Source organism: Symphodus melops, assembly GCF_947650265.1.
Source record: "Symphodus melops genome assembly, chromosome: 18".
Taxonomy (NCBI): Eukaryota; Metazoa; Chordata; class Actinopteri; order Labriformes; family Labridae; genus Symphodus; species Symphodus melops.
Window position 1 is genome coordinate 12,752,863 of NC_136708.1, and position 22,914 is coordinate 12,775,776.

At 41.4% G+C, this 22,914-nt stretch overlaps 1 protein-coding gene across 3 annotated transcripts; it reads left to right on the forward strand.

Moving 5' to 3' along the window:
- Positions 1–1,391: 1,391 nt before the first annotated feature.
- Positions 1,392–15,954, forward strand: cspg5b (chondroitin sulfate proteoglycan 5b). Of its 3 annotated transcripts, none has more exons than XM_079367449.1 (6): positions 1,392–1,954; positions 7,897–8,686; positions 9,802–9,990; positions 10,852–11,014; positions 12,855–13,007; positions 14,803–15,954. In XM_079367449.1, exons 1-6 carry the CDS (start codon positions 1,873–1,875, stop codon positions 15,397–15,399), a joined length of 1,974 nt encoding a protein of 657 aa, XP_079223575.1. In that variant the 5' UTR covers positions 1,392–1,872; the 3' UTR covers positions 15,400–15,954. The 3 variants fall into 3 exon arrangements, with proteins under 3 accessions (XP_079223575.1, XP_079223576.1, XP_079223577.1); XM_079367450.1 differs by having other exon boundaries at positions 1,395–1,954; positions 10,852–10,930; XM_079367451.1 differs by lacking the exon at positions 14,803–15,954 and having other exon boundaries at positions 1,410–1,954; positions 12,855–13,797.
- The last annotated feature ends 6,960 nt before the right edge of the window (positions 15,955–22,914 follow it).

Here is a 22,914-nt window from a genome sequence, read left to right on the forward strand (position 1 = left end):
CACAGGGAAGGACATCATTCATCTCCAAAGAAACTTAAATGGAATTGGCATAGAAATCAACCCTGCATTATTAAAAGTTTGGGTGAACTGCATATTTAATGGATGAGCTCCCCATCTGAAAATGAAAAGATAGATCTCTACCTCTCAAGAAAGACCACAAAATGCTACCATGCAGGCAGTCATAATGCTATTTTGTAGTTTAATAATCAGCATCTTCTTCACCCTGCAGGGGGATGCTGCAACATTGGACACTCACTGACACACACAGAGAACACAGACATCCTGTCCACCCCTCACTGTTTTAGCATAGGGACATGATGGAAAACCAACACACACACACACACACACACACACACACACACACACACACACACACACACACACACACACACACACACACACACACACACACACACACACACACACACACACACACACACACAGGGCTTGGTGTAGATTAAGGTGTGCTATTCCTCCTATCTGTTTCTCAGAGAGATCCATCTGTTCATCCTGCAGATCACTAACCCTTCCTTTGTCTGAAAAAGGCTAAATATGTGATATAGCTCTGTTGGTATAAGGAGAGTTCTAAAGGCACAGTATGTGCCTATGTGTATTTATCATAGCAGAAGGATGTGTGTGTTTAGGTGTTTGTGTGTGGAGGGGGGGGGGGGGGGGGGGGCGGAAACAATTTTTTTCTGCTCTGTTTGGCAGAGCATCAGTGAACATTTTTCTGTTGTCTTCTCCTCCACTCTGAGGCTTCATTTCTTCAACGTTAGTCTCTATAGCTCATTTCTGTCTGTCCCCTGAATCCCATCACACACACACCACACACACACACACACACACACACACACACACACACACAAACTCCCCCCTCTCATCCCCTCTTTTGTCCATACATTTCTCTATATCCCTCTACCACTGCGGCTTCCTCCTCATACACAACCCCACTCTCCTGTCACTGTGAGCAGGATTTGAGCTAGTGATTCAGCTAAATGTTTTTTTTCTCCCTTTTTTGGGGGGTCAAATTAAAAGGTAAACAGCGGAAGTTTAGTGTCAGGGGGTTGGGGGCCGTGGGGGTGAGATGCTATTGTCTTGTACCTATAACAGTAAAAAGTAAGAGGATTAACTATTTGTACAAACGTACAAAGACACACTTCTCTCTGATGGTGAAAGACATCATGCACCCAAATAACCCACTGACATATAAATACCCCCCAGAGAGAGGGGGATGGGGGCGTGGACGCTGTTCACACATTAGATGTGTAAAATGGAGCATATTGACTTCTAGTGACAACAGACGCTGTTTAAATCCCTTATTCTACAGCAGTAAGCCTAGGCTGTCCCCCGATTAACATTTACTCTACTGTGTACTGCGTGCGTGCGTGCGTGTATGCTCTGGCACATTTACACCCGAACGCACAGTGCTCGCGCGCGTCTTTCCGTGCTTTACCGCTCCTTTCCAGAGGGAACAGCAGACTACATGCATGAAGGCTGGCACGAGCAGGCAGCAATGAACCCGACTCATTAAAATCACGGTCGCAAAACCATTCGCAGGTCACGCGCATTACTACACTGCCCCTCGCGGTGCTGCCGGTCGACGGACCCCCAAAAGCGCAGAGGGACACGCGCGCGCTGAAAGGTGTGGAGGAGAGGCGACCCGCGTGATACAATGGAACCGAACCCGAGCTGTTAAAAGGTTCAGACGCGGTGAGGGAGGATAACGGCGACATGGAGAAAACCGGCAAGATCTGAACTTTTGGAGGATCCACTGTGAGGATTATCGTTCAGCCCCACCGCAATCTGACCGGTACCTTGAGGGACGATCAGGACCACAGTTACTATAAGTGTGTCATAGGAAAAGCTAAAACTATGGCTCGTGGTGACAGTCCTTTGGGGACCTGGCATGTGCTGCTGACCATCTCGCTGGTCATCGCACCCCTTAAAGCTCACGGTAAGCCCACTGCTTCATACAAGAGTCCCACCCTGTACGTGTGGTGTGTGTGCGTGTGTGTGTTAGTTCAAGAAAGCTTGCACGTGCGTTAAGAAAATACTACCTGCATGGATCATTATATGAAAAATGCTAAATCTATTCTCCACATATAGGATGCAGCAGTCATTTCAAATAAACGGATGATACATGTGGATGGATCTTTTTATTGTCACCACAGGGTCCTCTTACCCATTATAACCTGCATGCCGGAGAATTTTTCTGCTGAGTTGTATTTTATAGACTTAAATAAATTGCATTTCGGAGTATAAAAGACAATTCAATTAAGCTCATCTATATTAGTTTATAGATCAAAGAGACTTAAAGTCAATTAGTCTGTGCTGACAAATCCAATAGGATATTTCTGATCATTTCTGCGCTTCCTGCTGAGAGCTATGGATATTGCCATCAATCAAACTTGAACTGTAGTCAGGAAAAAAATACCTCCTGATCTATTTAATAAGAGGGGAAACCAACGTTGTCCAGATGTCATACGCAAATGCCTTGGGTATCTTCTTAAGGAGGAAAAATGGCCTGTGTTTGCTCCAAGAGGGCAAATTTATGACATTTAAGTAGCCAAGTGGAGCTGCGTCTAGCCGCCGCGGTGAATAGCCCAGACAGGCGGGATTAGGTGCACCGTGGCTGGGCTACAGGAAGCCGATTCATTGCTCTGAAAGGATTGAATTCCTCCAGACATTTAGACTGATGCCCAAGACAATCGGACCTGCCTAATCCTCCCCCCTCCCTCGCTTTCTGACACTGACAGTGCATTAAGACGAGCACTGGGGAAACATATGACACATTCTGTATTGCGTGCCCTATGAGAATAGTTGCACGTGAGAAAAAAGAATCCTAATGTTGAAAGGAGCGCTGCAGTCGCTGCCCAGCAACAGGGTAGCTCGTGCACCAGAGGGTCGTTGGGGTTCACATGGGCACGCGCCGCCACTGTTTTTAACCGCCCCCGCCCCTTCTCGCCGCATCCCTCGCCCTCAATGTGTAACCAGGCGTTAACACAGTGACATATTGACCGGTAAAAAAAAAAAAAAGCATTGAGTCTGATGTCCTGTCTCTTACACTATAAACCCCGGGGTGCACGAGCATAGCTTTCGAATCATTAAAAGAAACGCATAGGATCATCTAAACCCATTTCACTGCACATGTGGAGGGAAAACATGTATTTTGATTTGACATTTAAATTCATATATCAATCTAATTAAAAGCTTAACAATGAGCAAACCCGAGGTTTATGTTAATATTCTTTTAAGGTTCTTTAGGCTTATGATTAATCTTCGGAAATGATTACGTCATTTTTTAGACGAACCTGGTGCAAGTGAGGGTTTACTTTAATAGCAGGTTTGTGACATTAAATAGGCCTGATTATATCAAGATCAACTTGTTACCATAATTATTAGGGTTTTTTTTTATTCATTCATCCATTGTTTGTACTGTTTTATGTTCAAAAACAGGGAACATTGTTTGTGAAATTAGGATTTGCAAATGTAGCATGAAATCCATTTCTTAAACGTTTGAGTCCTATGTTAATAAAAACAACCCTTACATATAGAAAATAAAGTAGCTTCTTCTACATAGCATATGGGAAAAAAGCCAAACTCATAGGAGCACTGAAATGTAATTATGTGTGTGTTCACTGTCAGAGTGAATGCATACTGTGAGGTCCATCTGCCCTGTAGCCCCAGAAATCTCATGAACAGTCACAAAAGATCAGATCATTGGCATCTCACTGACTCCCCTCTATTCACACACATGCACCAAGGTGGAGGGATGCAGCTTTAACAGAAAAGAAACAATAAAATGGTTAGGTGTGGTAGGCTGTTTCAAAGGAGTTCTGAATTCAGAAAAAAAAAAAATATTGGAAAGTTATTTAGTTCCTTCAAACTGGTTTACATTTTCAAAATGTGTGTTATTATTAGGCTACTGGGATTCTTGGACCCAGCCAACCATAGTGACCTCAGGTACCATAATAATTACTCAGCTAGCAGTTCAAGGCAAAAATCACACTATTTCTTAAAGGGAAATCAAATTGCTGGGCAGGGTCAAGGGCCTGTTCGCTCAACTGGCTCGTCTTGCTCTTGTAATCTCTTCATGTTCCCTTTTTTCCCTCCTAATCGCCGTGAGAGTGCCAGCTGCTGACACGATGCTGTATCTAAATCTCAACAGGGGAGAAATTGGCAGATTGAACCTTATGAAATTTTAATCACTTTAAATCGGTGTAAACATGTTAGTGCGTGTCTATTTGTTTTTACAAACTATGATGTGTTCAAGTCCGTTCCTTCCCAGATTTTTTCACTGAGTTGGAGTTGGCATATTAACATTTACTGACTGGCAGCTTATTGAAAAACAAGGGAGCGAGAGAGCGAAACACTGGATTCTCTGTTTCCACTGCACCTCTTTACATCTCACCATGGCAACTAGAGTGTGTGTGTGTGTCTGTCTCTGTGTGTGTGTGTTTGAGGAGGATCTCAGGGTTCCTCTGCCATCACTAGTCTTCGTGACTCAAGGCACGTTCAGATGGTTTTAGTATTAGCTCTGAATGGAAGTGCCAGACACTGAACACAGTGATCTCATTGGACACAGTGATTTGAGGGGGGCCGTGGAGGAGAAGCCATCTAGCCAAGTATTTTGTCAGTGGAAAAGTGTGTATAAATGAGTCCCTGGAATTCAGTAAACTGTGGGAACATTAACTCAAGTGCAGGAAAACATTTCCCAAACCTCATCAACAACACCACTTTCTTTCTTGTCACTTTTATAATAAGGAGATGCACCTATTTGCTTTTTTTTTTTTTTTTTCAGCAACTTACATCCAAAAATTCTTCCTACTCCTATGTCCTAATGCTAAATTTAAAACTACCCCATTCAGCTGAAGCATTGCTTAGCTTAGCAAAATTGATTGGGTACAGATGGATTCTCTGTCTAAAAGTAACACAGTCCTCATTACTAGCATATCTAAAGCCCAGAATGTTCTTTTAGAAGCGCTAATATTGAGGATTTGGACTGAGCAAGGTAACCAATTTATGTGCAATAACATCACAGAAAGGACTATATCTTAGAACTGCAACTTTCTTTTTAAGATAGATAACACATTACTAAGGCTTTTATTGTAAAAATGCTAAAAGCTACCATTAAGCATAGCTAATAAAACATTTGAAACACTTGGTTACTCTGCCAGAAGTGACTCTTTCTGAAATTGTTACCACTTTTAATATATGCTATGTGCTTACTGTAACACCTGCAGCCAATTAGCTCCACTGCAGAAACATGCAAAAGGATTTTTAGATTTGTTCAGAGACTAATGAAAGAAACCCTCTGACCAGCCTCTAAAGATCTGAGATCTTCTGAAGAGTTTATTGGAGGTGGATTTTGTTTCCTTTGGACAGAGCAAAGTAAACACATTTTCCTGTGTACAGTTTTTGTCCTAAGCTAAGAAAACAAACTGCTCGTTCTATCTTGCTAATTAGCATAGTCATATCAATCTTCACGTGCATCATCAAGAAAATGTATACATGTCTTTTCCAAATGTATTCAAAAGTGTCCTTAATCTTTTAAAATCTGTCAGCATTCTACTCCTGATGGAAGCCAAAGCTCTGGTGTTGAAATGACAAATAAAGAGAATATGAAAGTGCCAAAAATGTGCAGCTCCTTGAGACTTCACTTGAGACTGGCTGCAAAAGTCCTGTAAGGCGCTATTCTAAAATAGGCATGTTTAGAGACTGTTTCCAAAGATGATTTTCATCTGAATAGTTTGTCCACACACTGTACGGGGGTTGATGTTTTTTTTGAAACTCATCTGGTTTCATCATATCAGGGCTAAAGGGTATTCATAGTGCACATTGCTGATCTGACTGATGAGCAGGCACATTGTAGCTGCTTGTCAGTCCAAAGTCCACTTCAGAAACCAATGGGTAACGTCCCTAAGACGCAGAGGTATATGCAGGTATACAGAGTATACCCACTTGTTTTTCAGTCTCCACTACACCACTGACTGTGTCCATGTCGTATAGTGACAGCCGTATATTTCTCCTTTGTATGGAAACTTTAGTATCTCCACTTGATTCTAAAAGAGTTTATCGGTTCTGAACAAAATTTGACTACAGAAAAGGGAGTTTGTAATGACTAGCTCATCAATAAGAAGTAGGACTCTCTTCTCTCCTCTCCATCTCTGCCACTGTGACTTTGTGCAGATTGCAAAGTACAGGAAAAGTGTCTGACAAGTCAACCTCCAACGTCTGTAAATCCTAATCTAATCCTCACCCGGTCTCGGTCAGTAGAGCACATTAGTCATTCACTCAACATGCCTAATCCTGCATGACCATGGTCTGATAACAGAACAGTATTCAGCTCTTGTTCTGAGTTGAGGATCATTAATCACTTAGCTTTTAATCAGAAAATCACAGCAGAGGGTTTCTTTTCTGAGCTTCTGTTTTCCACAAGGTAGCTCTTTTTTGAAAATACAACTCTTTATTGTGTTGGATTTGTTAGATTTAGCTGAATATATGGCGAAAGACATGTTAGCGTAACAGTAGAGAAAACGAGCCTGTACAGCTTAAAGGCATGTCTGCAGAATACTACAGGGATCTGTTTAAATTATTCATGTCTCATCCTCGGGCCACTGTGTTTATCAAACCAAACAGAGCTGGGACATGGGGATCAGCTTCATTCCACAAAATAAATATGTTATTATGTCTGCACACATGCCTTTGTTAAACTTTTTTTGATCTACATATATCTGACAAAATCTCCTTGTGCTCTGTCATTGATAGATAGTTGACGTCACCATTACATGTAGGACTAGGTCCCTGTCAGTTGTAGTTATTTCAGCAGCCTTAAAGTGACAACAATGATCACAATGTTTTTCAAAAATTAACTAAAACAATTGTGTGCCACACACTCAGACACTATACAGTTCCTCTTTGTCCTTTTTATTGTTTTTTTTCTATTGAGATATGTTGTTGGTTTGAAAATGACTTTTTCTCAAAATGTTAAACTCAATCTGACAAGACTTGGATCTGAACGCCTGTATTTTTTAAATCTTTCTTTCTGCTTTCCTTTTTCATCAATAATAATTATATGAAGCACGGCTTAACTTTGTTAAAAGGGTGCTGTACATATACAGTTTATCATTCCAAATTATTATTATTATAAATGTTAAACATCTTATAGACAATGAAGTTAAATAAGAGGTTTGGACCCATGCCTGGTTTGAAATGTCAGAATATCTCCGCCTCTAGTTAAGAATATTCAAAGAAATATCACACACCATAGAGAGTTACGTATTATACTGAACGTTATAAGTGATCCATTCATCAGCGATCACAGACATGTTGACATTTAGTGCACAAGCACAAACAGTGGCATTGAAACAGTTATTTTGTTCATTTTGTTCATTTTGCTAAACCAAGAACTAGTTTTACATTTTCACTGGAACTGGACTGTTGCAACACACAAGGAAAGACCTACATTTCTTTGCTGTTTTGTGAATGTTTTCATGTTACCTCAGATCAGCTGTTTTGTAATTTGTGTTTACAGCTGTACGTTTGGATTTATCATGTTGAATTTTCCCCCGGGGACAAATAAAGTGTTTTGCATTGAATGTTTTGACAGTTGCCTTGGGTGGCACATGTCATGACTAAGACAAAGAAAGTTTGCTTTAATGTTATGTTCTGGTATTTAGAACACCTGAGAGGGATGAACATGTACATATATGTTCTAGTCCTGCTGTACACATTAGGTCTCATGGAATACCTCTTCTCCAAACCAATCAACTTGGTCGGCACTAAAACTTGTATGAACGTTTTCTTTTAAGTCTTGCACGTACCCCAATTTTAACCAAAGTACGATACACAATTGTTAGATTGGCTCTTTAATGCTTGTTTGTGTATGACTGACAGGGAGGCATTCGCTTGGCAGGCACCATCATCACCACAACCAATCATCTGTCAGCAAGGGGACCTTGAATACTGGGATGGTGCTCAGCGAGGACTCGGCAGAAAGAGATCACCTGATCGGAGCAGGGCTCACACTTGGGGCCACACTCCCACGCAGCTCCACTAAACGTCACCATTCTCAGAAACACACCTACTTAGACTTCATAGAAGAGGACACAACTGGAGGAGAAGAGCTCACAGCTGGAGGGGCGGGTCCAGACCAGCCGGGAAACCCCATGTCTGATGACGTCATCACCGTGGCGTTTCATAGCCCTACCCTCGATGTTGCTCCCCCTGATCATGCTCAGGATTTGGCCAAAGTCCCAAAACCTCAAAAGCAAAAAGGTGGAGACCCCACTGCATGGACGCTTTCTGACTTTTATGACTACCTTTCCCCCGATGACGACCTCTCTGCATTAGATTCAACCCCAGAACCTGAGCCCACCCCTTCACCCCCGCCTGACATGGAGGACGAGAACCCGCTGCTGTCTGGTGCTCCTGTTGTTTCTGAAAATGTGAGACCTTACGGGGGTCCGAAGGTAGGAAGCAAACCCTCCTCACTGGCTACTCCCAGGCCACGGCCGAACAGTGGTGACGGGGCAGGCTTTGGTGGTGCCATAGGAGCTGACGGCTGCAGGCTTGGCTTTGTGCGCTCGGGGCCTGGGGTGTGCGTGCCTCAGTGTGACATTGAACCCAATTTCTGCTTTAATGGAGGAGTGTGCACTGTGGTAGCAGGGATGGGTGCCTTCTGCAGGTGAGAAAAACAAAAAACAACGTTACATGACATTTCCTTTTCTTTGGGTATTGTAAGAAGCAGTGTTTCTTTAGGATAAGTATGGTTTATGCAAAGGGCAGCAGGAGTGGTTTCGTGGAGTTCTAAGGCACTAAAACATTTCCCTTTTTATTTCTCTTCCTGGGAGGATTTCTAATGTGTTCCCTCCCTGAAACAAAGGAAAAGATCTAGGACACTTCAGAGAAGCATACACCCTCTGAAAACATGCACACGTACAGGGACAGAGGGTTGGCTTAATGTGTGATGAGGGCTGGTCAAGATCACAGCGGGGTCGCTCAAGGATTAGCTCAGTTTTGGAAGCGGGGGGGGATGAAAGAGTGTGTAGTGACAGGCGATGTAGTCACTCATAGAAAGTCCAAGGAAGATGACAATGCTATAATGTCAGGGAGGGATTCGCATAAACACACACTCCCTGTGCACGTACACACACGTTCGATTCACACTCTCATGCACATGCACCCTGCCTTGATAGCACCATCTGTCCTATCCTGCAGCCTCGCTGTAAGCTTGGCGGTAAACTGTTGCTCATGTCTTCATATCAACTGAGTAACAGGGTACACACACACACACACACACGCACATTCAACCATACATGCGTGCTGAGTCATGCTGGCTCACTTAAAACTCACGCATGCATTTTCACAGAAAAAGTGAAGAATACATAAAAGACACACACACACACACACACACACACACACACACACACACACACACACACACACACACACACACACACACACACACACACACACACACACACACACACACACACACACACACACACACACACATATATACACGCACACATCCTGATCCTTTGATCTCATTAGGAGCTGGGCTGCATGCCGAATCCCTGCTTTGCGGCAGACCTCAGGACACATGTCATCTGCTCTAAGTAACATTTTACACCCTTTTCTTTGGCTTGCATGCCGTTGCTATAAATATGGTAAATGCACTTGGTCAGAGTATTCACACTCATGTTAAACCTTTTGGCTTCTTTATATGGCTGGTGTGTTTTTCTGTGAACAAAAACAACAGTGTTTTTTTTAAAAAGGCCAATGTTGTAACTTTTCCAGGTGCAACGTACAGGACTACATCTGGAACAAAGGCACACGCTGCGATTGGATGGTGACAGAGTTTCAGGTGTTGTGCGTGGTGGTGGGAGTATCCTCCAGTGTGCTCATCCTCCTCTTCATGATCATCGTATTCTTTGCCAAGAGGCTGCACCGCCTCAAGAATGAGAACAAGCGCCTTCGCAAACGCAGGTGTGTGTGTGTGTGTGTGTGTGTGTGTGTGTGTGTGTGTGTGTGTGTGTGTGTGTGTGTGTGTGTGTGTGTGTGTGTGTGTTAAAGAATAGACGGTAAAAGTGAAAAATATATGTTGTAAATTACAGTACTGTGTGGGTGCTAAAGAGGACGCTTCATTCGTGTCAGTCTATTTTCTAGAAAACTCTGAAACCTCATAACTGAGAAGTCATATGCAAGTGATTTTTAGAGCAGAGAAAACGCAAAAGACGGGGATAGAGGGGAGCCTAATGGGGATGTGAAACAAGCAGTGAACAGCGGGAAAAATCTTTTTCATCAAATCCAATTTGATTTCAACCCATCAGCTGGAAACTGGTCTTTAGAGATGATCTAATTCCCTTTAGTTTCCACTGAATTATTGAAGTTCTTCGACTGTGATTGAATATTATCTGTGTGATGTGTCTACCAGACCAAATTTTCCTACACTGCCATCTGCAGTGTGAAAATTTGGTCCTGGAGGTATATTATAGATTCAATATGATAGAAAAAGATACAATAAGATATTACCGTATCATATTATGTGATATCTTAACACATCAGATACAATGTGTATAACATGATGTGGTACAATACAATTTATTGACCTTATAAGGACATTTAAATTCTTCTAGAAAATGCTGAATGCAGTTGGCTGTTTCCACAGTATTACCAATCAAGAATACAATTAAAAAGATCAAAACTCAGTATGTGAACAAGCACATGCCTCCCTACATACATTTGTAGGTATTATTGTATTTGTGCTTAACTTACAAAGTAGATACAATAGCAGAGAAAGTTGGAACCAAAACACATTTATGATGCATCTTTTTTTCTTTGCCGCAGTAAATTCCGCCCACAGAGTAGCGAGCCACAGACGGACGGCCTCTCAGTTTCTACAACAGCTGACGGCTCGCAGCCAAATGTAAGGAAACTGTGCGATACCCCCCCGCCTGCTCCTCAAGCTCACACACACAACCTGGCATACTATGACAACATTATTTGTCAGGTACGCCCCAACTCTCCTCGTGTTTTATTGTCCTTTTCGACTTCAGTTCGTCTCTCTCGTCTTACTCTTCCTGTCTTTTTTTAACCATAACCTTTTTTTCCTGTTTGTTTGTGACTTCTTCTCCTATGTTTTCTTACTCAGTCAGTTTAAAAAGTGATTTTATTTATTCATTTTAATCATGTTTTTTATGTACACATCTAACTCACCATGGTTCCCTAATATTTCTCCTCACAAGCTTTCCATCTAAAGTTGTGAATGTACAGTATGTGTGTGTTTAATGCTTTTCAAACAAATGGATCTCTTCAGAGGCCGTCAACAACCGGCTATACCTGGGAGTATAAACCCAAAAACCCTTATAACAACTTCCAGGTATGTAAAGTGGAAATGCTCACACCATCTGCAGCAGTTTCCCTTCCTGGCTTTGCTTTAAATCTATCCCCTGTGAAACCTCTAGTCGCCAGATTTTGGCTCTCCTCTGTGCTGCAAATCTGATCATGTATCAACTGTTTTTTCGACTTTTTCTGTGGGTGAAATAATCAATCGCTTCCTGCAGGGCTTCCTGTAGCCAGTTGTTCCACATTAGCTGTCTCTCACCTGTGCCTCTACAGCTTCAGGAACCTGGCCTCCCTTTTGTTTTTTACTGCTTGCTCTGTTTTTGTGCCAGTGAAATTCAGACAGCCATTTTAGGATCCCTGTGAAGCAGGTCTTCCATTTTCTAGGTTGTGCATGTTAGTGCTTCTACAAAGTGATTCTCATTCAGTAGGAGCATGTATGTGTGTTTGCTGGTGTGTCCTTGAATATAACTGTGTATGCATTATCTATGTCTGTTGTTGTTGTTGGTGAGGCTGATTCATGTCTGCCCCTGTTTTGTAATCATAAACTGTACTCGCCTACCGGGTTATTTAGCAAACATATAGTGGTACTGATGCCTGGTTTAAATTCTAATCTCAATAAACACTGGAGTGTCTTGTTAATAGTGTCAGATGTTAACAGAGATAACCATCAATGAGTCTATAATAAGCCCTTTTTGCTCCTGGGACTTTTTTTTGATTTTGCTGTCCCACATTTGAAAGGGTGCTAAGCAAGTGTTGTTCATGAGTAGCCAGTGTGACTGATCAATTGTGCCCTACTTTCTGCCCGCTGTGCCTATGACCTTCCCGTGTCTGTGACAGCCAGTCGATCAATGGGCTGAACACATGCACATATTCACAGACACAATAGTTTAATAGTCGTTTTCATTCCATTTCCCAGGATAAATCAAGTGGACACATTATGACTTATCTTTCCGCTCCCAGAGCGCTGCTGGCATTTTGTTGTAGTAGCTTTTGGATGAGTGACACTGACTTCTAGATACTAAATGTCAGGTCAAGAGGCTAAAAAGCCCCTGCAGAGACATGGTCAGCAATGCACTTCTCAAATATCAAAGGTCCGATTAGTGTTTTCTTAAATGCCGATGCATGATTACTTGATAAGGTAATAAGAGAACGAGCCATGCAGTGACCCCTGTTGGTGTGAATTGAAATCATTAATTTTTAGCTTTCAGGGATGTGTTCATACTGCAAAGTTGTTTTTGGTTTTAATTGCATCAGAATCTTTAAGGAAAGGAAGTTATAAGTCTTCAAGGTTCCCTGAAAGTATGGTTTGTTTTTCTAGACCAAGTCTGCACAGATATGCACAAACACTCGACCATACTAACATGATTAACTGATGTAGATTCAGGTTGCAGAAAAATCTGCATATCACTGTGACCTTTCTGTCCGGTGTGCATGTATAGAAATGTATTTGTGTGGGTACCATAAGTGCAAGGCAATTATAATAGATCACACACTTTCTCTCACAGGATGATCCTCAGAAGCAGGTGGACCCCACAAAGTCACCACAAGCCAAGGAAGAGGGCTCCATGAACATCCTCAACTCTCATTCCCCCAAACACGAGAACAACCGCCCCACCTCTGTCGTCCACACTCCCAACAACACAGAGGAGAACGCTGAGGTAAACATGGTCCAGAACAACCTGGTATAATATGACCACCTGGAAAAGTGTGCTGTGGTGGAGACCAAAAATATAGAATATAAAATGCACACACTAATAAGAAGAAGTTATGATAGGCTAACATTGTTTACACCTTGTACATTGGGGATTTTAAACAGTCCAATCAGGCCCTGAAGTCAAAATTAAGCACAATGCGAATTCAAAGACACAACTTGAAGAGCACAATAGTCCTGTTTACAAGGCCGCCATGCAAACGCTGATCATATAGTGGCGACGCTGCCTGCTTTCCTTCCTCCACCTGCCTCTAACGCTGGACTAAAACCTCTGGCTTGGAAAAACTAATGACTGACTCTCCTCTCTACTGATGCCCTACCTTTGTCTTGCAAAATGAACTCTTGCTCCTTCATTGTCTTCCCCCGCCCCCCCCCAAAAAAAAAAAAAACCCTTCACCTCTGCCTGCCCCGCCTTAATGTCTCTCCTACTGCTCGCATGCATTGGTGTTATCAACAAAAAGTGTCTGAAAATTAGCAAAATAAGTACGTGAAAATCAAGTGAATCTGTATTTGAGAATTATTCATGTTTGCTAATAAGTGGATATGTTTAGATTACATAAGGTCAAAGTATTTGCTTGGAGTTGATATTTGAATCTATATAAAAATATAACACATGCTGTGTCTTGGTTTTAAATGTGATTTATAATACTTTAATGTACTTGAGGTTCTTTTGTACTTTTTTGGTATACATGGAGGATTATAGTTCACAGTTGTTGGAATAAATCTTTTTAATTTTATCCAGCTTGTCCCTGTGTGTTGCTATGAGCTCTGCTTGCTCTCTCTCTCTCTCTCTCTCTCTCTCTCTCTCTCTCTCTCTCTCTCTCTCTCTCTCTCCCTCTCTTTCTCTCTCTCTCTCTTAATTGCTCTCTTTCTCGCTTGCTCTCTGTTTCTGCATGTCTGCTCATAATGAAGCCAACTACTGCCCAACCGCTCCCATGCTAATAATAAGAGAATGCACGGCTGATCCTGCTTTTGTGCAACAGTAGGCTGCTCACAGATTAGACCACACAAACTTTAGCGTGTGGGGACCAATTCAGTACCATGGACAGCTCTTCAAAATGAACTGAACTCCCTTTAGAGTAACAGTGTTTTAATCAAAACTAAAACTCATCTACCCCTGACTTTCAATGGAAAGGAAACACTGAAATCCATTTAGCTTTAATTATTTTAATCCTGTATTTATTTTTCTACAAGAGGATATTTAATTATTTTTTTGCACCTATGTGTTTCCATTTTTTTTTTACTTTATGCACCTGATCCTTTCACTTGAAACTCACAACACATTTCACCAGTTATCTCTTGAATATTTTTCATGATGTCCTTTTTATTTGTTTATCTTTGATGCAAATTATTTGTGTCTGTCAACTGTCCTGTAACCATCACTTGAGCCTACAGAACACAGAGATAGTATAGGTTAAACGTGTTTTTAGTGTCTCATAATTTAACCCGGCAATGAAGTCAATGGTTTTAGATGTAAGGAGCTGTGTGTGTAATTGAGTGGTATTCATTATTTTTAAATTCATTATTGAGTGGTGATGGTGTTGGGTATGCAAAGTGGTTGCAACCTCACCCCTAAATGCCCCTAAATCCTTCACACTAGTCCTTTAATATATTGTGTTAGAAATAGGACCAAATGTTTCATACTTTATCTATGTTTTGTTTACTTTCATTTCACTATTCTTTCCTCTGTGACTGTCCCTACATTGTTGCCTCCTTCTCCACTTACCATATTCCCATATCAGGATGGAGTTACTATTGGGCTGGAAGTGCTCCTCCCTAAAGACGCCAAGCTTCATCCGGAGATGAGGCCACCCCTTCAGTATGATGTTTTCCTGTACAAGGTCCCCAGCAATGGAGACTCCGCCTCCTCTCTAAGTCAAACCCCTCCCACTCACACCGTCGACTCCTACTCCTCTCACCCTATGCCCAGGTCACCCAAATCACCAAAGACACCAAAGTCACCAAGGGTGCCAAAGTCACCCAGACACAGCAAGGAACAACCACATAGTTCACCTCGCCACCATCCCTCACCAAGTTGCCACCCATCGCCTAGTAGTCACACTGAGCCTGCCTTCTTTTCCTCCCCCACCTGCCATCCGTCCCGACACCACTCCCCCTCGCAGCACAAAAGCATGCCCACCTCTTTCTCCACCTCGCCTCTTTTAAGGAGGGCCAGCGGTAGGTCACCTGGTTCTGGTTCAGCGCATGAGGATACAGGGAAAAAAATTGCACACATTCGTCCATCCCCTTCCTCGCCTCACCTCACCCAGCCCCCACCATCTCCATCCAAGGGGAAGTACAGCCCAGCCAGCACCCGGTCCCTGCCACCGCTCTCCTGACCAGGCCTTCACCCAACTACACATCCACACAAACATCAGTCATAATCTAACCAATCAAGCGATCGTGGCTCTAACTCTTGTATTAGTGGTTTATTGGTCATATATCCATCCATTCAACATGAGCATGTCAACTTTCCTTGGTCCATGCAGCCAGAAAAGTACAACTGGGACAACTTTAAACAACAACAAGTCAAACTCAGACAGGGATGCACCAAAACACCCACATAAAGTGCTGTATATTCATACATATTTACACATGTAAATAACAACTTCTCAATGCTCAGGTTTCTGTAAAAAAAAAAAAAAAAGCACAAATTGAACCTCTAGCCAACATAAGAACACACTCTTCGAGCATGGTGCCAATGCCAGTGACCGATGAAGTAGTAGGCTAGTTCATAAAGATTTGATTGAGGTTTATCACATTAGCCTTAGTGTTACCATTTGGTTTGTGTAAATGTTTTGCTATAAAGTTTTTAAGATTTTGTCACGTTTTCACAGGCTTTTTTGTATGTTTTTTCATGTTTCTAATCCTTAATAAATAGATAATACGTTCAAGTGTGGGCGTTGTGCTTTCAAGATGGACAGACAAAATACGTACGAACTAAGACCTTTATAGACTCAGCAAGCAGAAGAGAAGAAAATACTTTCCTGTCTTGTTGCCAAATGACGTTGAATAGATATAATGGACTCTGCTGCCTCCTTGTGGACACAAGAAACACTACAGTGAAGAGTAAAACCATTCTCAAGGCATCTGCTGCATGCACTTCAAAATCAAACTAAAAAACACAACTAGGCTAATTATAAAACATTTGTATCTGTTATAGTCTGATTGTCTTTGGGGGTTTTTTTTAACAATAGAAGGCTACCAACCACACAGTGTCAATCATGTGCATCTACATACTTCTGCATGTAATGTAGCCTGCTGGGAATTTTCAAAACATCCTTACATTACTAGTCTTTCAGTTAAGAATATCATATGGTCAACAAACTAAAGTTTACAAACATTAGGTCTCTTTAGATAAGCGAAAAGCTATAGGCTGTAATTAAGTAGTTAAAAAGAAGGGGATAAAAAGAGCAGGTTGCTTGTAAAATATCAGGAAACTTTTCTTCCTCTATCAGCCTCTAACAGATTGAGCCATACTATATTACTCCATAGCAGAGAAACAAAAATAGTACCTAGACAAATTTGACACTCCAAATGTGATTGTGTATTGTTAGTGTTAAAGGGTAAGAACAACACCATCATCTAACTGAACAAAATGAAACTAGCAGGTGAGTTAGGGTGTTTAGGTTGCTGTTTATAGGCCAGTTTGCTTATTTCTTGTCAATTGAAGTATATATTCAGGAAGTGCACATCATTCCTATATCGCTATAAATGTAAGAAGCACAAGTTGAAACATTTTCTTCCCCCAATTTTTTTCTTTTCTTTGTCAAAGTACATATTTCAGGTAAATGGTGTTTGAGTCAAAACAAATCTGTTGTTATATTTTTACTGTTCTTTATAATGTAAGGAATTGCCCCTCCATCCTCTCTGGTGTTGAATGTTTTTCTCTGGAAGTATAGAGGACATTTAATGAGCCATTCGCAGTTTCAATGTATCGGCCGTAAACATCCAGCATGATTCCCAGAAGGTGACCTCGTCTACGTTGGTTTTGAGCTTTAGGCTAGTGGCTCAGATTTGGTTCTCTGCTTTTTCCTGGTTTAAAAGCAACTCATCTTTCAACATGGATCAGGTGAAGGTGAGTTTTGTCCTTTGTGTTTTCCTTATTTATACACCATTGCCCATGTTGGCATGCAACTAGTAATTGCAAGTTTGTCAAAGTGGAGAGTGTTTTTATTTCTCAGTGCCTCTCAGAGCCTCTACAGAGCTCTCCTGTGCTGCCCTATCTGTAAGGTGCCTACAGCTTGTCCTCTATGTGTCCTTAGTTGTCAGTGTTTATAAGCTCTTGAGCATCAATAAATGCCCCAGCACTTTTCTGAAAGTACACAAGAGCTCAATAGTCTAAAATAAGTTTCCCTCTGAAGTTACCCTGAAACTATAACACATTCACTTTCAAATGTGAACTATTTTTCTAAGTGAAGTGAGTTTTTATTAAACAGTACAGGGTGGCTGTGGATCAGTGGTACAGTCAGTTGTCTCTGAAATGGAAGGTCAGGGGTTTGATCCCCAGCTTCTACAGCCATATTTGTTCTGTTCTTTTGCAAGATCCCAAGTTGCTCCTGCTGCTTCGTCCATGGTGTATGAATGTGCATGAATGGGATTAGTTACTTCTTATGGTCACTGTCTATATATCAGTCTGTGCCATCAGGTTGTGAATGGGATTCAATTAATGTTTATGCTGCTATGGAAACACACATCTATGGGGTCTGTAGGGATCCTGGCCCACTTTTTAAGTCATGGTCCCCAGGAAGCAGAAAGACTCCACAGTAGACACCATGGAGTCACTGGTGGTGATGGGGCTGGGGGAGGCTGCGTTTTTCCTGAAGTCCACAACCCTCTCCACTGTCGTCTTTATTTTCTCCTCTATGCTCGCCCGCTACCTTTTGTTTTTGACTATTTATGTCACGTTCAGTTATCTCATTGTTTGTGCTTTTAATGGTCAGTAGCAGCCGTGAGCAAATCTTAAATCGCTGAATTGCAATTTAGTTTTGGTTCATATGTAAACAGTCCTGATGAACAAGGCTTCCTTTAAATAAACTCTTTATGACTTGGGCTGGAATATATTTAGACTACTACACAAGTAAGAGTCTCACTTTAAAAAAAAAACATTATTTGACATTACTTGAAGGTGGTTTTTGTGTGTGTGTGTGTGTGTGTGTGTGTGTGTGTGTGTGTGTGTGTGTGTGTGTGTGTGTATGTGTGTGTATGTGTGTGTGTGTGTGTGTGTGTGTGTGTGTGTGTGTGTGTGTGTCTGTGTGTGTGTGTGTGTGTGTGTGTGTATGTGTGTGTGTGTGTGTGTGTGTGTGTGTGTGTCTGTGTGTGTGTCTGTGTGTGTGTTTGTGTGTGTGTATGTGTGTGTATGTGTGTGTGTGTGTGTGTGTGTGTGTGTGTCTGTGTGTGTGTTTGTGTGTGTGTGTGTGTGTGTGTGTGTGTGTGTGTGTGTGTGTGTGTGTGTGTCTGTGTGTGTGTTTGTGTGTGTGTGTGTGTGTGTGTGTGTGTGTGTGTGTGTGTGTGTGTGTGTGTGTGTGTGTGTGTGTGTAGCCCTTGTATTAACCACTGAGCGGCAGTGTTGCCCCACAGTCCTGCTTGGGTAAATACAGTAGATCCAGATAAGATCCTCTGGCACTTTGAAACTGCTGATCTGCATCTTCATTAACATTCACTGTGTGTCGACTGAGGGAGTGTGTGCTGATTCAACATGATGCTGCGATAATTGACGTTGTTATCATGAAGATATCAGGATGATCTCACATGATCTTAATTTTTTGAAACCTTTGAGAGAGATAGTATACACAAGTGTGTGTGTGGGCTGAATGAATAACGTGACGTGCAGGTAAAACTTTGCTGGGTTGATGAGATGATTAGTCTGCATACTGTACGTGCTAGTGTGTGTTTTTTCTGTGTGTGGTGGCTTATTGACCACCATTGTGTGTAGTTAACTTCATTACTGCCTCTTTAAATGCCTCCTTAAAGTTTTTTTGCTGACCCAAAACAGATGTAATTTTCTCTCACTTGTTCCCACTCTGCCTTCCTTCTGTCTGCAACACACACACACGCACGCACGCACACACACACACACACACACTAACAGGTCTCCTGAGAAGCTTCACAGCAGATGAAGGTTTTTATAATTAGGTGAATACCCACACAGTGCAGTGAGCTGGCTGTATTTTCACACCAAACTTATACTCATTTTTAATCATCTTTGACAAAGCTTTGATTCTTAATTCTTTTGATCTGTTGGTTTACTCATGACAACAAAGAAAAGGTCCAAACAAATCTAAAATACTGTCCACAGACTCTGAAAGAGTTCATCCTTTTTCCATAGTCAGTAAATCCTTCAAGTCTTCATTCGCTTGCATGTTTTTCCCGTTTTAAAATGGTTCTTTTTAACGTATTTAACTCTCAACAATGTAAAGAGGCCCCCTGCTTACTGTCTGTCTCCTGGTCTCTTTGTGTTGTTGCTGTTGTGTTCGCTCCTCTCTTTGAGTCTAAACGGCTTTCAATTCAGGAGTGAGAAATGTCATCACTTTTATGTGTGGGTGTGTGTTAGAGAAGAGAGTGTGCAGTTTTTGGAAACTGCATCATAAAGGGTCACTACCTAAATAGAATAACGAGGGATATCTTACTCTTTGTCAAGGTATCCAGCCATACATACATTGTTTGGACTTTTTTTTCTCTGGGATTTGTTCAATTGTCATGCTTTGATACTTTTGCGTAACAGTTAAACACTTCTATTTTTCAACTTTGTATTATAGGTTGGTCAGCACAGTTAGACACCATGTTTGTGTTTCTGTGTATTTTTCAAGTAGGTGATTAGTTTCACAATCTTGGATCTGATGCGGGGCTTTCTCTTCACTGAGGTTGTCAAAATTAGATTTGCACATACTGGAATGAACTGTCTTTAGGCTTTTCCTTTCAAATTTTAACAATGAACACAATTCAAACAGTTTTTTCTTTCATGTGAGTCGGGTGGGGGCTCGGGGGGGATGACCACTTTTCTGAAGTACAAGCATTAGGGTTAGCTCCCAGGAAAAAAGGTTGGGGCCCACTTATTAAGGTGAACTGAAATTCACTTAAAATTTCACATAAAAATTGATGACAATGTATAAAATATAATATGTATAAAAATAAGACTTTTTATGGCTTCTATCCATGTTCAATTTGTGTAGTTAAAAGCATGTGCCATGTGGTGGGTGTAACACACAGTTGTACAATCTGCAATTAAAGCATCCTTTTCTTACACTATCTGCATAAATACTCGTTTAAAACAGAGGCATACACAATTATTCATTACCTCGAAAACACACACAGATAAGGTCACAGATTAACCTGCTTCCTGTGTGTCAAAGGTGAAACAGGAAGAATTAACTCCTTTAAAAAAGCATGCCTCACTTATCCCCTCAGCCTCCTCTCCTCCACCTTTCTTTTTGCTGTTGTCATATTATTTATCAACTGCAGCAGTGTGTGTCACTCTCTCCATCTCTCTCTCTTTATCCCCCACCGGCAGCCTCCTCCCTCGGCTTCCATATTGATTTACTCGATATCCCGTGGTCACATTCTTGTGGCGAAGGTTTCCGGCTAAAAAACGCTGACATTTACCTCTCAGTCGCAACATTTAGCTTGTTTAAACACCACAAAATACTGTGTGCATTTACAGTACATGCTGTAAGGAAAGTGAAGGATGATTGCAAACATTTTGAACATCTAACAGTATTATGAAAAATATTATGTGTCGATAATGTGAGTCAAAAGTTAAAAGATCTCAGGAGATCTTTTTTCCGCTTAACTAACCCAGAAACATGAATAAAATAAATTAAAAAGTAAAGGTACTGAGAATGGCTTCCTTTGTTAGGTCAATTAAGTAGGAGCCGCTTTCATTAATACACATACACACTCACTGAACATATCTGAGGGCAGGATAGGAACACCTGTGGAGAGGAAGGTGGGGACCCAAAGGCTGCACCCTGCTCTCACCCAGTGGTTGCTGGAAGGAAGGAACCCAAATTTACCAAAGCATGTGGGAGGCATCACATACACCAGACACACACACACGCACACACACACACACACACACACACACACACACACATAGATACACGCATACACACACACACACACACACACTCTCAGGAGACACAGGTGTGCACAATTGGGAGGGGCTCAACACAGCAAGATCACCGGCAGTGAGGCTTAGAGGGATGAGCAGAGATAGAAGTGGTTGTGAAATTACCAGCTGAGGTATATTTCTTTTTCACATTAAGTCCTGGATATATATATATATATATATATATAGAAACTTTCCGAGGTTTATATTCTAACCAAAGTATTTAATATTATATTAAATAATGTGTAGAATGTCAATGCTCATATTGCATTGTAAAGAAATTGGTTAGAAATAGAAACAATAACAAAAAAGGAGCGACTGAGTGTAGTAAACTATAGACACAACATATATGGATAAATATGAGTGAGATTAACATAAGTAACAGGAGAACATTTTACAAAGCTGACTTATTTGCACAAGCTGCAAAGTTACAAAAGCAGCATGAAAACAGAAGCGTTGATTTGAAAATTCTGTGAAGGCAGCCTCAGTGATGCCCTCATTAATTTCACAATTAGATAAGTTCATCATTTCATATTTTGAGTCACTTGTGCAACTTTGTCTTTAAAAACAAAAACAAAAAATGCAACCACCGATACAAAACATGATGATTCAGGGCTGAAGTTTTAAGGACTCTATTATACACCTCAGACATCACTCAGACGTGTCAGTGAAAAAGATTTCAGTTAGTCTTTTGAAAATAAGTTATTCTACTAGTAAAAAGATGAATTAATTGTATTCCTAGTGGTTATTGACTTTACGGCTCATATAAACACTTAATATATTTATAATATCACGGTCTGCTGATAGTGGAGTCAGTGTGAAATTGAATTAACACTCATTTCCCTCCTCTGTGCTCCCGTCACTGCAGACTTATGACTGTCTCTCTGACTGACGGAGTTCATGTGTTCAAGAGCCAGCTGTCCCTCCAATAACACACTCAATAATTCATATTGTAAGGAACACACACACACACACACACACACACACACATGCTGATCTGTGTGTTGAGATGCAGGTCAGTTCAACACTTTAGATCTAAAACTTGGCCAGGGAGAAGCTACGGAAGAGCTGACTGGCCTCATTGAAAGAATCTTTGCTTGCTAAGGAGGCAATAAAAGATGTGTGTGATAAAGGGGCAAGAGGAGAGGAACTGAGTGAGTGTGTGTGTGTGTGTGTGTGTGTGTGTTTCCTCATTGCTAATGGAAATCAGATCTCTCATGTGTTGAGCCAGCAGAAGTGGAGCAGTAGATCCATCATGTCACACTGGGGTCAGACTCGCAGGCCGACCTTCACACAGACACTTACAGGTAATTTCTTTAGGTAATTTAAACGTAGCCCCAAGGCATGTGAATACATTAAAGGATTAGATATAGGCCATGATAGACAACAGAACGATTGGGTGGGGTTCAAATTTGCTAACTTGAGTTGTTTTTCACAGAGCGTTGGCTTCAGCGTTCTGCCTTATGGAGGCTTGCGGAGGCATTTCATCTTTAAATTGTTTCTGGCCCCCAGAGCTTAAAGACTCCTTCGCTGTTTTCATGAGTTCTGGGTTGCTTCTTGTCAAAGCAAGTCTTAAGTCAAGTCGTAGTCATTGACATTAAAGTAGATTTAAAGAAAACAGAAAAATATCTACGGTACATTTCTCAAAGTAGTGATGGTCAACTAGCATGATTGTGAGACGTTTTTATTGGTTGCAATCTTTATTCACTTACCCTTTTATAAAAACATTAACTTTTAGTCATCGTGT

Excerpts from the sequence above, each read along its gene's own strand:
- cspg5b (XM_079367449.1), top strand. The coding sequence starts at position 1,873 with ATGGCTCGTGGTGACAGTCCTTTGGGGACCTGGCATGTGCTGCTGACC. Across the intron at positions 8,687-9,801 it reads GGGATGGGTGCCTTCTGCAG|GTGCAACGTACAGGACTACA; the intron begins GTGAGAAAAACA and ends TAACTTTTCCAG. Across the intron at positions 9,991-10,851 it reads AAGCGCCTTCGCAAACGCAG|TAAATTCCGCCCACAGAGTA; the intron begins GTGTGTGTGTGT and ends TCTTTGCCGCAG.